The 16,482-nt window shown below is 31.5% G+C and overlaps 1 protein-coding gene across 1 annotated transcript; it reads left to right on the top strand.

Moving 5' to 3' along the window:
* The first annotated feature begins 4,381 nt into the window (after nucleotides 1-4,381).
* LOC129230365 (protein artichoke-like) lies at nucleotides 4,382-16,108 on the top strand. The gene is made up of 3 exons (XM_054864762.1): nucleotides 4,382-4,614; nucleotides 6,679-7,000; nucleotides 10,434-16,108. The coding sequence occupies exons 1-3, from the start codon at nucleotides 4,382-4,384 to the stop codon at nucleotides 13,956-13,958; spliced, it is 4,080 nt and encodes a 1,359-aa protein (XP_054720737.1). The 3' UTR covers nucleotides 13,959-16,108.
* Nucleotides 16,109-16,482: the final 374 nt, after the last annotated feature.

Below are 16,482 nucleotides of genomic sequence, written 5' to 3'. Positions count from 1 at the left end.
TTGAACTAAAATATTCAAATGTCGGTAGATTGTGTTGTAGTCTTAGCCAAGTCTAGCTTCAATGCTAACACAATCTTTTGCTCTTTAAAGAAGAAGCTGGACTTGCCTGCCTTAAATTGGGTTAATATTTTTTGGTGCATTTTTTTAATTAGTTCATGTTTGTTGCCAAATATGCTCTATATACTAGGAAGTTGGTTCTCCAAAAACCTGGCATTTTCTAATTATAAATTATGTAAAAATAAAATATTTTAGATTTTTTAAAAAATTATACTGGGTCTTTTTGAGGAACTAAAAAGTGAAAAATAAAGGAAACTCAGTTTGATTATATTACAGTTTAACTATGTTCCCCTGGTATCTTTACTAATAATAAAGCTGAAAGTCTCTCTGTCTGGATCTCTGTGATGCGCCTAGACCGTTTGGCCGATTTTCATGAAAATTGGTACAAAAATAGTTTGTAGCATAAGGGTATGCACCTCGAAGCGATTTTTCGAAAATTCGATTTGGTTCTTTTTATATTCCAATTTTAAAAAAAAAATTACCAAGCAAATTATCACAACATGGAAGAATAAATTATGAAATCATCATAACATAGAACAGGGTGGCAACAAATCAGGGAAAAGTCAGGGAAATATCAGGGAATTTTGAAAAAATAACAAAAAATCAGGGAAAATTGATTTTATGAAGAAATTTTTTTTTTTTTTTTTTTTTTTTGCTTTACAAAATTAAGTACTCGGATTCCCTACGCACTTTCTGCCAATTATTTGTTCAAAAAAAAAAAGTAAAATTAATTAGGTGCGATTATACACTGCCGCATATTTGTGCATCTTTTTTCCTCAACGTGAAAGCATTGAATCTTACTTATTAACCACAGGATGAACTTCCTAAGATTGCTTCTGTGTCTGTTAGGTTGTTTATTTTACCTAGCTTGAAATTTCTTTTTACGCTTTCAATGCTACGTAAAACAAACAACCATACAGGCAAAGAGGAAGCCTTCATTAATGCCTAAGCTCCTCTGCCTTTATTCCACTGTCTCAAAGTAATTAGTGTACTATAATCACGATTTCAAGAAGAAATCGAATGGTCAAGAAGAATCGAAATCGGCTTTTGAATTAATACTATAAAAGCTTAAAAGTTATTACTTCTTCGTGTTTTTAATTTAATTGCTGAAATTGAACTTTCAATTAAAAAAACTTCGTTTTTTGCCGTTATACTATTTGTTGTCACCACAGATTCTGAAGGTTTTCTTTTCTTCAGACTTAAGTAATTTTTTAATTTTATAACCAAGTTGTATTCTTCTTTTATATATTTCGAAATTAACTTTTTTTTTTTCCCTTGCATTTCAAAGTTGTTTGTTACAAAAGCAATCTAAGAATTTTTTTTTGTTACATACTGAAATCATTTGAAATAGAATTAACTTGTGTACTTAAGTAAATATCTTTATTTTTAAATTGTTAAAATGCTGTATTCATTCATTAAAACCTATGTTCTTGATTAGAGAAAAACTCCCTATGAATGGATGTCAAATGGTTTCATCTGTTTTGCATAAATATGTCAATTAGTTATATAAGAATAACTACATTACTTCTATTCTTTCACTATTACTTGTTATTCTTGCAACAATTATTATATTGTTTGAAAACTTAGTTCAAAATAATTTCAATTACTTTTTAGTTCTATCATAAATATACATATGTTTTTAGGAGTAATTTTAATAGTTTCTTAAAATTCTTATGCTAAGTGGTTTCTGGAAGCAAAGTTTTTTTTAAAATTTTCTGTAATCTTTCCATTGTAGAAAAATTTAATATACCGTTTTGTAGGGTTTTTTCCCCCCCAAAAAATTGACTCATGTTTTTTTAACCATTTTATTAAAAAAGTAGCCTCTTTTTAAAATTTATCTTTAGTTCAACAACTTTACATAACTTAGAACGTTTGAAATACTGCATTTTATAAACATACAATAGATTTCAAGTAGAGCAAAGAAAGAAAACCATTATCATTGGTAACGTAAATCAGGGAAATTTGGTGAACTTAATCAGGGAAAAGTCAGGGAACTTTTTTTTACAGTTCATGTCGCCACCCTGTAGAACCGTAATATAGGCAAGCAATATAATATAGCAAATTGGCGAGAAATTCATCATTATTTGTAAATATACAGGCGAACCAAATGACTTTTAATTTTCTACTACAGGCAAAGCCGTGCAGGTACCACTAATAGGAAATACCAGAGTGAAATTTTTCTTGCACAAAACCTGTTACCCAGGTCTTCAGAATATTTAAGGCTTGAACATCGTTCTTTTATTCTTATCTCTCAATTAAATTACACATAAATGTATATTTGGAAAAAAAAAACCCCTCTTTATAAAAAAACAAATGTTGTCCTGGAGAGTGACTGAAAAAATTACCTACATTTCTCAGTTTCAAGCTTTCAATTATACAATAGACAAATTTAAAATTATGCAATACACCAGACCTATAAAATACTTGACGAATCGAACAAAATAGTGGAAATGAAGAGCATTACCCAACAGTAGATTCAAAATTCTTTCTTTTGATCAATAATTATTGGATACATTTTTAGCCCTGGAGAATGACTTTTTTAATAATTGAAGTACAGCTTAACCCTAGCATCAATGACCAAACTTTTCCCTTACTTTCAATAACCGGGTACCCATTTTAAATTTCGAAGATTAAGAGAAGAAAAATAATTTTTTTTTTTCTGACACCTCTTCTATTTAATTGAAACGTTTTCTTCCACCCTCATCTGGGGAAGTTTGTGTATCCTGTTTTTACCAAAAAACAAAATGGTTTATTGTTTTCCAGCGTTTTTTGTTTACGTTTCACGCTAAATTGTCTGTTAGAAACAAATGTGTTTCTCCAGTTTTTTCGTAATACTGGATGTATTAGATTTTACACTTTGGTATTTTATAGTGAATTTGTAGTATTTTATTTATTTATACCACATGAGGCCAGCGAAGCTCATACCATATACACACAGGCCTATTGTACCAAAAAATATTATCTGTAATTTTATCCTCACTATCATTTACTCAACCTTTGCTGTCATGCTGTCTGACATTCGTAGGTATGCTCAAAAAAAAAAAAGAACAGATAATATATTCCAACTGAAATATTATTGTCTGCATATTGAGAGAAATGAAGTTCCTAATTCGGTATCGCTGATGATGTAACAATATGTTCGTACATCAACAAAAAGAGATAACCAACAAAGGCCGTAATATTGTTTTCCACTTGACATCATAACAAAAGAAGTTCTGGAGCAACCAAAAGTCACAACTATTTCGTTTTATAACAAAACAAAATGTAATGTTGACACGACTGATCAAATTTTAATAATTTCGAAGCATTTGATCGAATGGTGAAAACCAACAGGTGTAGTGCCCTGTGAAATATAATTATGAGTATACTTAATTTAATTTAAAATCTTAATTATATCTGTAAATGTAATATGAACAAATGTAAATAATACAGAAACTTTCTTTGCGTCTACGATCTGCAGTGCGACTCGTGTAATTGCAATGTTTTCAAGTGTTTATTAATTTTTATTTATTTTGCTTTTTTTTACAGCGCGAAAAATTTTTCGGACATGGGAAGCGAGTTCAATTCTTGGATTTTACACCAGAAAATGAGTGAAAAAATTTAAAAACGAACCTTTATCGGAAAAAAATCCTTTCTGAGGATTTTTTGGATTTTTTTTTTTTTTAAAGGGGGGGGGGGGGTACGCGTTCGAGTGGTCCTGACTTGCTACAAATGTTCATGCTTTTGAACTATACTCTTCTCTAACCCTTCAGAAGAATATTAATGGGGAATACAATGCTGTTTTCCCTATCAAATATAAATAATTACTATGTAATTGCCGAAAGCGTTATACAATTTGGGGGCGAGATGCCGAAGGGAGAGGGGGAGTGAGGGGGGAAAACGGCAGTCATAATTTGATTAAAAGGCTCATTTTACATGAGAACCATCAAAAATTGGTGTCAGAAGCATTTTTAAGGGGTATTTTTTGACGTGCAGTGCAATGGGTACCCGTGTATCTGGTTATTGAATCTAGGTATAAAAATTTTAATGGCTAAAAAACTTCTCCAAAAATTTTTTTTGAAAACACGGTTACAACTTTTTTTAGTTCAGATTCATCTAAATAACAAGGATTAAAAGCAATTTTTAAAAGATCTTGTTACAAAGCGTAAAAATTATGATAAAAGTCGCAAAAAGGTACCCGGTCATTGACGCTAGGGTTAAAATACTTGTATATATGACAAAAATATTCAAGCTGATCAGGAGAGTGACTTTCTTGTGATTTCAAAGTTTTCCAAAATCATATTCATAAAATTTTCTTTTCTGTTTCAGAAGCCTAGCTAGTGAGATGAGTTTTATTTTTATTTATGTAACTCATTTTTGCTTGCTGGGTGTTTTCCTTTGGAGTGGAATCAATGGCAGCGCACTGAAATATTTAGAAACATCAAAAGGAGTACCGTGTCAAGAAATTTTCAAAAATTACTACCTTCCTTGCATATGTAGCTTTGACGTTGAAAATAGTTCTGCAATCAACTGTAATGGAATAACATTCCTGCGGGAATTTCCCATTCTTCCACACAGGTAAACCTTCCTACCTTCTTGAAATTGTAAATATTTGATTTTGTGTGTTTTACTTCTTTGTTTGGAGATGCGAAATCTTGTGTTGAATTTTTTTATTCATAAACATTTAATTCTAGAAGTTGCTTTTAAGGTCTTGTATGAGTGTAAACTGCTAAACTTTATGTACTCCCCCCCCCCCCCCCAATGTTTCAATGGTAGAAACTTAGTTTTCAGGGTTTTTAGAAGACATATAAGTGTCAATTGAAGTGAAATTTTAAGGAAATTCTGTTTATTTCATAATTAATTGAATTTTAACCAAGATCAATTTTTAGTGAAAAAAAAATCATTTTTGACCATGAAAACAGTATGAGTCCTAAAGCAAACATTTCACTTCAGCATTATTGTGAACACAAAAATAAAATATGGTGAATAAATATGCATAGTAGTTTTTTTTAGAAAAAGGAACATGAGTGTTTAAAATTGACATTCTGAGAAAATAACGTTTAAAACTAAAATTATGGATACATTTTAATACATTCCTGCCTCATTAATATTTAAATTGAATTATTTTAATCTACACAGAAGCATGAATTTGGTGTTGCTTGATAGCTCTTGATTTAAACATTTTAAATTTATTGAAACAATTTTTTTTATCTTATCTGTAATGCAGTATTGATTTTTCTGTTTTCTTTTGCAATGTTTTGTTTGCTCATCAAGAATTGTTTAAAAAGCAGGCATTATCTTGTATTTCATAAAGTACATTTTAATATTCAGTGGAATGAGCTGGCTATAAAAGAGTGTTGCCTTTTCTTGTGTGCAACCAGATGTCATTGAAACTACCCATCTTATCTCTTAAGTTTTTAGTTGCAGTAGAATGTAAAAAGTCAACACAAACTCCCATTAAGTTTATTAAACTGCTCTACAATTACTAGAAAACAGACACATTTCATGAAAGAGGTAAATAATTACATGCAGTGGTTAAAGAAAATGGTTATGTAATAGAGGTGGAGTATTATATTTACCATAAATGGTACAAATTCCACCACATGAGAAATCAGAAGCAAAAAATAAAACTTTTTCACTGCTGACCTTTGTTTAGTCTCAAAAAAAAAAAGAGATTTCCACATGAAATGACGGAAGATACAAGTCACAAAAAGGATATCATCGGCATATTTTTACTTTCCTCTATATCTAATACTGTATAACCCCAATTTAACGATTGTCAAGTTATCGTTAAATCAAAGACATTGTTAAATCGAGGAGCATAGACATTCAATGCAGTCAAATTCAGGCCTGTGAAATGTATCATTAAATTGAGGGAATCGTTAAATCGAAATTATACTGTATGTTGAAAGTATCAGATTCGTGAAAATTTTCGAATTTTAACAGATTTGCACATTTTGAGATATACTAAGTTCATTTTTATCATTTTTTAAAAATATCTGTATGTGTATGACCATTTTATTGTGGCCTCTCTAGTGCCACAATAAAATGGCATAAAATCCAACAAAATTTAGTGTACATATGTGTCCCAATATGAATTGGTGCCCATTAGTTTTTGGCGCCGATTCTTCCAAAGGAGATGGAGCAATGAAACATTTTCTCCATCATGCATGCCTGCTACATCTCGGGAAGTAATGGGGTTGAATAAACAAAAACTTTGTCTATATGTTGACCCTAGAGGGTACAAGTGTTAATTCAATTTGTATGCTCAGCAAGCAAACATTTTTTTTTTTTTTTTTTTTGCGATACTTGTGACTGCTATATCTGCAGAAGTAATTACCGGAATGAATCAAAATTGATCCACAGGTAGACCTTAGATCCTTAAAGCTGTGGTTCTAAACCTTTTTGACACAACTAAACTGCCTGCAACTCCATAGGTGTATCCATACCATCTATGATATAATAAACTTTTATTTGCAAGAAGTAAAACATTTTCAGATTATTTAGAAGAGGAAAATAACAAAGCAGTGATATAAAAAAATTATGATGCACTTTGCATCATAAAGAGATAATTGAACAAAATAGCAAATATATAAATGAAAATATTATAAACAAAGTCTGATATTTATATTAATATTTCAGGCAAAAAATTCATTCATTTTCTCAAAGTGGTTCTGGATTACAAAGTCTTGAAGCACAATTATTTACAGCCAGTAGTATCCCTCTTCGTATGCTGGATTTTTCAAACAATTTACTGCGCAGAATTACTGAACGAACTTTTGATGGAATTGAAGGCACTCTCAAGGAATTAAATCTTCAAAATAACAAACTTGGTGATCAATTGAATTCGGTATTTTCATCCAATGAATTCCACAAATTATCCAGTCTGGAAAAGCTTGATCTCTCGAGAAATGAAATAAAAGAGTTCCAATCTGGGATTTTCAGTGGATTAGATAATCTTCAAGTAAGTTCTTTAAAATATTCCGGTGCATTTATATTTTAATGTTAACGTGTGTTCAGATAAATTGTATGTTAGAAGTAAACGGGACAGTGTATGCAGTGTGCCAAAAATTTTCTCACAGTTTCATTAGTACTATGTAACATACTAGGGGGCTCCACCCCAAGCTCGCTGGTGCTCAGCAATTCCGAAAGGTTGCTTCACAATCTTATTTGATTTGCTAAGATTTAAATCGTCAGTTAGAAATAATTGGATTAAAAACGAGCACTTTGCAAGTGCCGAGGGGCTCCTGAGCATTGCAAAATGGCGGTTTTGTACGTTTAAAAAGTCGCTTTCAAATTCACGGTCCCTAGTAATACATTTTGCTCTTCAGCTAAGAGCTTGAATTGAGTTGAGACTAGGATTTTCCGTTAAAATAGAAACCTTTATAAATGCTGTTTTATTTCATTGAGACTGTTGAAACAAGCTTTATTTGATGCATAAAGAAAAATCTCTTTCGAACGACATAGAATGTTAAGGGGTGTTGAAATCTTTCATTCCTTTAATAGGCAATTTATATGAAATTTAAGCTTAAAAAATTAAATTATAAAAAAACTAATTCAAAATTTAAAATCCCAGGATACAAACCCCAGGGCTTGAAGAAATTTTGTACCTAATTTCAAGGCTGTAAGTGCTATGGGGTCTCCTGAATGCAGGCCTGACACAGACTTCCTTTCAGAATTTCTTCGATCTTACTTTCGCAATCAGTTTTTTGGTTGTACAGAAATTTAATTTTTTTTAATGTAAGGAAATATTTTTGATAACAAGTAATTACATAGACTTTTTGTATTATTTAGTCGTAATTAAAATACAAAAAAAAATGAAATCAATTATTCATTATGTGTGTTAAAAAAAATTTAGAGCTAAAAATTTGCAGTTTCCGAAAAGTTTGGTCTGGCAACATTATAAGACTGAAAATTTATATTCAAAAGAGAAAAAAAACCTTTTACAATGTTTTTTTTTTCAATGATTTTTGAAGAGTTTTTACGAGGGGGGGGAGTTAGGCTTTCGAAATTTTCACTGTCTGCAGAAAAGTTTACTTGCGTCCACTTGTACCCCTGCTATTATCGAAGAAGTTTTAAAGTCTACCAAAGTTTTAAGAAAGTTGTCAAATTTAGAGAGCAAGTTTGGGAGCGTAATGGAAGACTCACACACTTTGCAGATGTATGTCTTGCCACATGCCGAGGGTGAAATCTAGTACCTTCAATTTCTTGCCAGTCTTTTAATTTAGTACTTTTCTTAAAATTTCGGTAGACTTAAATATATCTCGATAAGGGGGGCAAATAGTTTTTGCATCAAATACTGTCTCAATGTGCTCATTCAATTCCTTCTGGTAAGGACTTTTGCCTTTGGTCGCAAATGAGCTAACAAGGATACTTCCCTAGCAGGGCTCCCACATTCAAGTTTGGGACCTGGTAACCAGATCAGTGATGGGTCCCTTTTTTGTAGTCACAAGTTTTTTATAAGTCTAATTACATGTTTCATTTAAAATTACATATGTTTATTAAACTTACTAGCATTGAAATACAAATTGAAATATGGGACAATCATTCTTTACTGTTCATCTGCCACAAAACACTAGTGAAAGATGTTTTTACAGGCTTTCTTCTGACTAAAAAGGTCAATCATATCAGAAAAGTAAATCATCTTGGTCAACTCATTCTCTAACAGCAAAAGGACTAAATATTTTAGGTGACCTGTTGTATTTCTCTGCCAGGTTTTTAAAAAGCTCGTTAATCTACTGAAAGACCTTTAGGCTGTAGAAACTAACTGGAATGGTACAATAAAGTTTGATTGCAGTACACAGATTTATGAAAATATTTTTTTTCTTCCATAAATGGAGTTTAGGGGCTTTATTAGATCTTTTTCTGATTGGAATACTGTCTTTTGGACATTCTTCATGTGTACAATTGCTTCAGCTAAGCACTCTGGGTCTACCAAATTTGAAGGATATTCATAGACACGATCCGTTCTTTTAACTTTCAATTTCTCATTTTCTAACAGTAACAAAAACTGTTAACTGGTTTTATTTGATGACCATTCTTTGTTAATATCTGCAATTCAATTTAAGCTAAACAAATACAGTAAGCCTAGTTTAATGCATAAAAATCTTTTAAATATCTGTTTCTAGTTTAAATTTATCTATACAGCTAATATTTTTTGATATAAGAAAAAAGTCCTGACAAAAATCTAATCAGTATCAGCCTTTCCTAAAAATAAGTTAACAAAACCTCTATAAGTCTAGATTATAGTAATAACAGCACATCCATTAATATTAACAAAAACTAATATTGAGTTAAACACTAAACGACCCTGATAGCCGACCTCATATTTAGATAAATTTCATGGGTCAGAACTCACATAAAATTTTAAATATTTGATTTTTTTCTAGTTAATATGAGAAATCCAGAAAAAAGAAGATAATTACAACTAGTAAAATTTGCTAGTCGCAAAAGCATGCTTCTAATTTTAAAATCTGGAGTAACTTGTTATTAATGAATTCTCTTTAATCAGCACAAGGCTTTATAAATACCCTGTACTTAACTGATTTATTCTCGAATGCTACAATATGCACAAAAACATTTATGATATGTTTACTGGCTGGTTTTTGTGGTCTGAATGCTTTTAAATTAAGCTTTTTTTTAATAATGAAATTTGAATGACCTGTCACTATTGATTTTCTGACTTAAACAGCCAGTTATGTCAACTTTTCTCCACATCACCCCACCACTTAGCGATGCATCTTAGATTGTACCATCTGGGGGGTCTTCGTAGTGCGTATACCAGTTATGCAGGGAAATAGCTTTTTTCAAGGTTTGTAAGTAAGAGCATTAAATTTATATTTTAAATCAATAATTAGTGCATTTTTACAACTTTTGAGTTGTGTCACTTCTGTTACCGATGTGCTATATGTTCAGTGTATTGTATTCCTATAATTAATGAGTGAGTACAGGTACATTTGTCCCTGCCCAGAGTTTGAAAGAGAGCCAGAATTTTAGAACATTGATGATTGAGCATTAGGATAAGTCTTCAATTCCATTTGATACAGTCATCTACTAGCCTGTCATTTTGAATTTTTCTGGGTGGGGTGTAGGCAAAAGGTGCATAAACCCAATGCAAATTTTATCAGAAAAGAACAAAAACCACATTCACTTATTTAAAAAAACATCTTTCAAAACCGAGAGGGGGGTATCACCCCCCCCCCCCCCCCATCCTCTTGCAGCATACACCCTGTCGGGCCTAGAAATCTAACTCCAATCCTTATGGGAAATGACAAGAAATATTTTTTATTTCTATGTCATTTTTAGAAAACATTGCATTAATTGTTTATAGTATTAGATATGACTTTTTATTCATGTTTTTTTTTTTTTTGGTGGAGTAATTTTATTTTTATTTTCAGGAACTTGTGTTAGAGGGAAATAGAATTACTACTATTCCTAGATCAGCAATCCATGGTTTACAGTCTTTGATATCCCTTCATCTTCAATCAAATTACATTTTGGAAATAGGCGTCCATTCCTTCCCCAATCTTACAAAGTTACAATTTTTAAATCTCAGCTCCAATGACATAATAGCGGTTCAAAGTGATGCTTTATCAGCACTTCCAAGTCTGAAAACTCTTATACTTACTAACAATCAAATAAAGTTCTTAGGTTCTAGTTTTCTGAATGGACTTCAGCATCTTGAGAGTTTGGATATATCTCAAAACTTATTAGAAGACTTAGTATTGGATACTACTGATTTGCCTATCAAAAAGTTAGTTTTGCATTCTAACAAAATAAGGACGTTAAGAAACATATTATTGAATAAATTTTCATCTCTTGAATATCTTGATGTTCGGAGAAATAGAATATTTGAAATCTCTCCCAATGCTTTTTCCTCCATGAAAAGTTTAAAAGAACTTCACTTGGATACAAATGCTGTTAGAAAAGTAACTAATATATCATTTATCGGATTAGACAACCTTTCTGATTTGACTTTGAATGACAATAGAATTTTAGCATTCCCAACTGAAGCATTAAGTTCACTGAAGAGTTTAAAGAAGCTGAATTTAGATTACAACAGAATAGCTGCTATTTCGAGAGAAATTTTAGCTCCAATTAAATTAAATAAAGAACTATCTTTAGCATTCAATTTAATCAGTGAAATACCCGATGAAACTTTTATGGAGTTCCAGTACTTGGAATTACTAAATTTACATGGCAACAAAATAACTGATTTTTCACAAAGGAAGACAGGTGGCTTAGAGAATTCACTGTTATTTTTAGATATTGGTTATAATGAAATTACTGAGCTGCCAAAACTTCACTTTTCTAATCTTTTAATATTATCTGCTGCAAAAAATAAAATATCTCATATACGAGCAGAAACATTGAAGTCATTGACTAAATTGTTGTACTTAAATGTAAGTTACAATATGGTAAAAGATTTTTCACCAGATTTGTTTTTACCCTTAACAAATATGGAACGTTTGGATTTGCAACATAATCTCCTGAAAAGTGTACCCATGGCTGCATTTCAAAATTTGTCTATTTTGGAAATTAATTTAAAGGCTAATCAAATACAAGAACTTCAAGAAAATACATTTGTTAATTTGCAGCGATTGAAGAGTTTAGATTTGAGCTTAAACAAAATTGGAAATATAGCAGGTAAATCTTTTTCCAATACTCCGAATATTGAATATCTGAATCTCATGGAAAATGAACTAACTGTTTTCAGAGGAGATGAATTTTCCTCTAAAACCAAAATAAAAAGTTTGACTTTAAGTCGGAACAAAATAGCATTTTTATATTCCGAATCTTTTGCATTACACCCAAGAATAAGATATTTAGACCTCAGCTTCAATGTTTTGACATTTTTTCCTTATGAGACAATAAACAGCTTGACTGATTTAATTCATATTAACATGGAGGGAAACAAACTGCATACAATTGGTGATGGATATTTATCCAATTTGCCATATCTGAGGGAGATTGATCTACAAAATAATTTGATCTCTAAGATTGGTGAATATGCATTTTCTAATTCTTCAAACCTGAAAACGATAAATTTGCAAAATAACAGCATTTCTTCAATTGCTGAAAATACCTTTAATGACCTGAATCACTTGGAACTGGACTTGAGCAGTAATAATTTATCGTTTTTGCATGGCAATATTTTTTCCCGGGCAAAAGGATTAAAGCTAGAGAAAATTGATTTATCAAGAAATAAGTTTTCGGATTTTCCTAATGAAGCTTTGAAAAAACAGTATTCTTTCTTGGAACAAGTCAACATTTCACACAATAACATTAGACAATTGCCATCTAATGCCGATGTATTAGTGAATGTGAAAGAGTTGGATGTCTCATATAACCCACTTTCTGCAGATGCTCATCATGTGTTATTTAGCGAACCTAAAAGTGTTAGAAATCTTTTCGTTGAAGGCGTCGGAATTTCAAATCTGCCTACAATCGAGTATCCATTTCTGAAACAATTAAATCTGAAAGGCAACAAACTATCTGAAATGAAAGCTAATATTTTTGAGAGAGCTACTATGTTGTCAAATTTAGATTTATCAGAAAACCACATATCTGATTTTAATGCAGATTTACTGCCAGCTTTAAGTAAATTATCTTATTTACAAGACGTTGACATTTCTAGCAATCCGATTCGTGTTATTTCACAAAATGCCTTTTCACATTTTCCACACATGAGAAACTTGAAAATTAAAAATTTGCAATATCTTTCACAAATGAGCTGTGATAGCTTCGATGACTTACCTCGACTTCGTAGACTGCATGTCTATGGATTCAGCCCGTCCCTACAAATTAATGTAAAGCAGTGTTTACAGAACCTGACTGGTTTGGAAATGTTGGGAATTGAAATCAAAGATTTGCTGCTAAAAGACCAACTTCAAAGTATTTTTTCACCGAAACTCGACACTCTCCTCATAACTGGTTCGCTCCTGCGTGCGGTCTCATCCAGTGCCTTTGCTGGTATGCTAAGCCCAACCATTCACTTGCAGTTAATGGACACTTCGATTGCTGCTTTTTCTGACAAGCTTTTCTTGCCCCTTCCACTCTCATCTCAGATTGAGTTTAGCGTTCCACACAATAAAATTGAGAAACTGTCACATGAGCTGTTAGCTGTTCTAGATAATAAACAAATCAACATTATCATTTCTGGAATTGAACTAAATCCAATCAATTGCAACTGTCACATCAATGCCTTTTGGTCTTGGCTTCAAGACAAAATGAATTCCTCTTTCAACAGACATTTTGGACTCACTTCTTTACTTGATGTAACATGCCATGAACCAGCTACGCTAAAAGGGAAAAGAATTAAAGATATTAAACTTAGCATGTTGGTCTGTGATAGCAGCACTTCAACTAAAGTATCTGCCACCATGGAGGAAATGTCTACTTTCCAAATGCCAGCTATGGAGCGAGAAATAACAACTCAGAGAGATCTTCCCTTCATCATATTTGAACCTCCTGTTACTAAAAAACCATCAGTGCCTCTATCGTCTATTCCAGCAACAAGTAACCGTAGTACTTTAACAAAGGTTGATACAATGATCATAGGTATTGTAGCCGGGGTTGTTGCTTTTGTGTGTATTTTAATAATTATTATTTGTATTATAAGACTTCGGCGGGCTCACCCACTATACACAGCTGGACCTTTAGCTGGGCCATTAGCATTTAGGGCTGAAGGAAAATGTACTTGCTTAAAACCGCCAACTAATAGTTGTACATGTTACCCTATGTATCCAATGCCTTATTCTGGAAATGGAAGGCCTATGCTACCTCTAAATTCTCAGCAGAAAATGTTACCCCTACCTCCGCCTCCTCCATCTGCTTTTATGAACTCTATAGGACAATCTAGAAGACTTAGAAACACTCCATATTATGTAACATATCCTGAAAGTGACACAGAGAACAAATGAAAATATGTTTTAATGCATCTGTGCCATTGCATGCTTCGAATACAACTAACATGCGTTATGGCTCATCAGATTTTAATGCTTGGTTTTAAAAAGTCATATTTATGCATTGAAGATTGAGAAAGAAGTCGTTAAAATGAATGTGTCAAGGATTATTTGAGCCAAATTACTTAGACATTTTTCATTTGTAATATTTTATTCATCCTTTCATTTTTCACCCTAATTTTCTCTTTGAATGCTTATTTTTGTTTGAAGTTCTTTTTGTATCCATTAAATTGTTTTAAGCAAGATTCGCTAATTTAAATCACATGATTTTTCATAACAAATGTATCATGTTAAGAGACAATAAGATATTTCCTATATGTTGTAGTATTTTACTACTTTTTAAAAAATATTACATGAAAATTAGAATTTTCTAATTATTTGCTTTGATTATTTTTGAAGAATATTGCCTGCAGCAAAGCTCATCAAGTCTGTAAAAAAATTATAATGAATCATTCCACTGAGACTTTACAGTTAATTATTTTATAAGAAAATTCAATTGTACAATTAAAAATGACATGAAAACTTACTGTAAGAGTTAAAAGTTTGTAAAATGAATTTTGCTATTTTTCATAGCAATGTGAAAGTTCAAATTGACATTGAAGTTTTGGACTCGGTAACTTTTGTCTGAACTGTGACGATATGCATTACATTTCTTAATTTGGTTTTCCACCCATGTGTAAGTGAATTCATTTTATGAACAATATTAGCAGAGTTTGTCAGAAGGAAATCAATATATGTTTTTCAATTCCTGGTGTAAAATTTTTGATGCAAACTGGAACTTTGACAAAAGTATTTTGCATTTAAGAAGAATTCATTTTATATAATGACTGTTTATATTTTGTTGTCAGTTCCACTAAAGTGTGCATGAGATTTCGAATAACTGGTTGTCTTTTTTTTCATTGTAAATAGGTAAAGGTAGATAATTTATGTAACATTGTTTTTTGTAAAATTTAAGGTTATTTTATTATTATAAATACATGTTGTAATTATGTAGGATGATTGGGTGAAGAAAATCCAATACTCCAAATCGCAGTAATATTTGAGAAGAGATATCAAAAAAGAAGAAAAGTAAAATATATATTTTTTAATGAAATGCTTTTTTTTATTTTTCCCTTATGCTTATTCACTCTTTCTTGCCCTTAAAGCAATCACATAGTATTTTCAAAGACTAGCATTTAGAGTCATAAATGAATATAGTTTTTCCTCCCTGTAATTGTGATTTTTTTGGGAGAGGGGAGGGGATCTATTTTGGCTTAACCCGTTCGGGACGGCAGTCCGCAGAAGATAGCGCTCCCTCAGGACGGCAGCTGTTACACGCGGACTGTGTGCACATGCCGGGAGAATTTCTCCCGCTAAGCCTAATACGCAATTTCAGAAAGTACGCATGCATAATAATGGATCGCGCCGTTCGTTCCGAACGGGTTAATCTAATATGTTTATAACTACATTTTACATGTTTGCTTCAGAATATATTTTTAGGTTCAAATATAAAATCTTCTTTTGCTGTATTTTCTAAATGCCTTACATTGCATTTTTCATGTAACTTACCTTCAACATGCTACAATAAATTTCTCCTTGGCAAAAAAAAAAACTGTATGGGTGAATATCAGGAAAAAATGCAAATTTGACCACAGAAATTTTCCAAGATATTAGAAAATAAAATTAATAGAATATTTTAATTACATAAGTGAGATTTTTTTTTAAAATAAGGAGCAGGGTCAATGTGAATATTTACCCTCATTTTATAGGGGCTGTAGAATATTTTAATTACATTAGTGAGTTTTTTTTTTTAATAAGGAGCAGAGTCAATGTGAATATTTACCCCCATTTTATAGGGGCTGTAATTTTAAACTGTTGGGAGACAATAAATTTCTTAAAATATGCTTCAAAAACATTAACTGATTTTAAAAGATGAGATTGTCTGACAGAAAAAGCCATGCATTCAAACTGATCTTTTAACTCAAAAAATCAACTCAACGAACTCATTACACATAGAAATAATTATGAAAAAACTTATGTAATGTACGCATCAGTTGGGTAAGAAATGGTTTCTATTTCAATGTTTCTAGTTCAATGATTGTTAGAGACATGTTGAATTTCCTGCTGTTTTATAGCTGAACATCACTAATTAAAAATTCATAAATTAAAATGCATTATTATGTTAATAGAAATAATATTCTTTTCTATCATGCAAAAACAGATTGAAAAGTTAATTTATTTTGCGTTTCAACTTGCGTTAGCGACATGATCTTTCGTTTGGTTGAGACTGAAGATATTAAAGATTGAAAAAATCTTACCTGTAGTTCTATTTAACTGAAGTAGAAACGTCAATTGGAACATATAAACGGTTTCATCCTGTACAATCCTTTGGCACCAAGCAAATGTTTTGACTGAACAACTATTCCAAAGTCTGCACTACCAGCATATGAAAACTTGGGACAAGCATAAATTGCTTTCCTTAACCAATGAAAATACATTTTCT

Source organism: Uloborus diversus, chromosome 9 (genome assembly GCF_026930045.1).
Source record: "Uloborus diversus isolate 005 chromosome 9, Udiv.v.3.1, whole genome shotgun sequence".
Lineage (NCBI taxonomy): Eukaryota > Metazoa > Arthropoda > Arachnida > Araneae > Uloboridae > Uloborus > Uloborus diversus.
The sequence above is the reverse complement of the archived record's forward strand: the minus strand, read 5'-3'. Positions and strand labels throughout refer to the sequence as shown.

What these genes read in the sequence shown, in the direction of transcription:
- LOC129230365 (XM_054864762.1), top strand. Translation starts at nt 4,382, where the DNA reads ATGAGTTTTATTTTTATTTATGTAACTCATTTTTGCTTGCTGGGTGTT. An exon ending in TTTCCCATTCTTCCACACAG is followed by an intron (nt 4,615 to 6,678) that starts GTAAACCTTCCT and finishes TTAATATTTCAG; the next exon opens with GCAAAAAATTCATTCATTTT. An exon ending in GTGGATTAGATAATCTTCAA is followed by an intron (nt 7,001 to 10,433) that starts GTAAGTTCTTTA and finishes TTTTATTTTCAG; the next exon opens with GAACTTGTGTTAGAGGGAAA.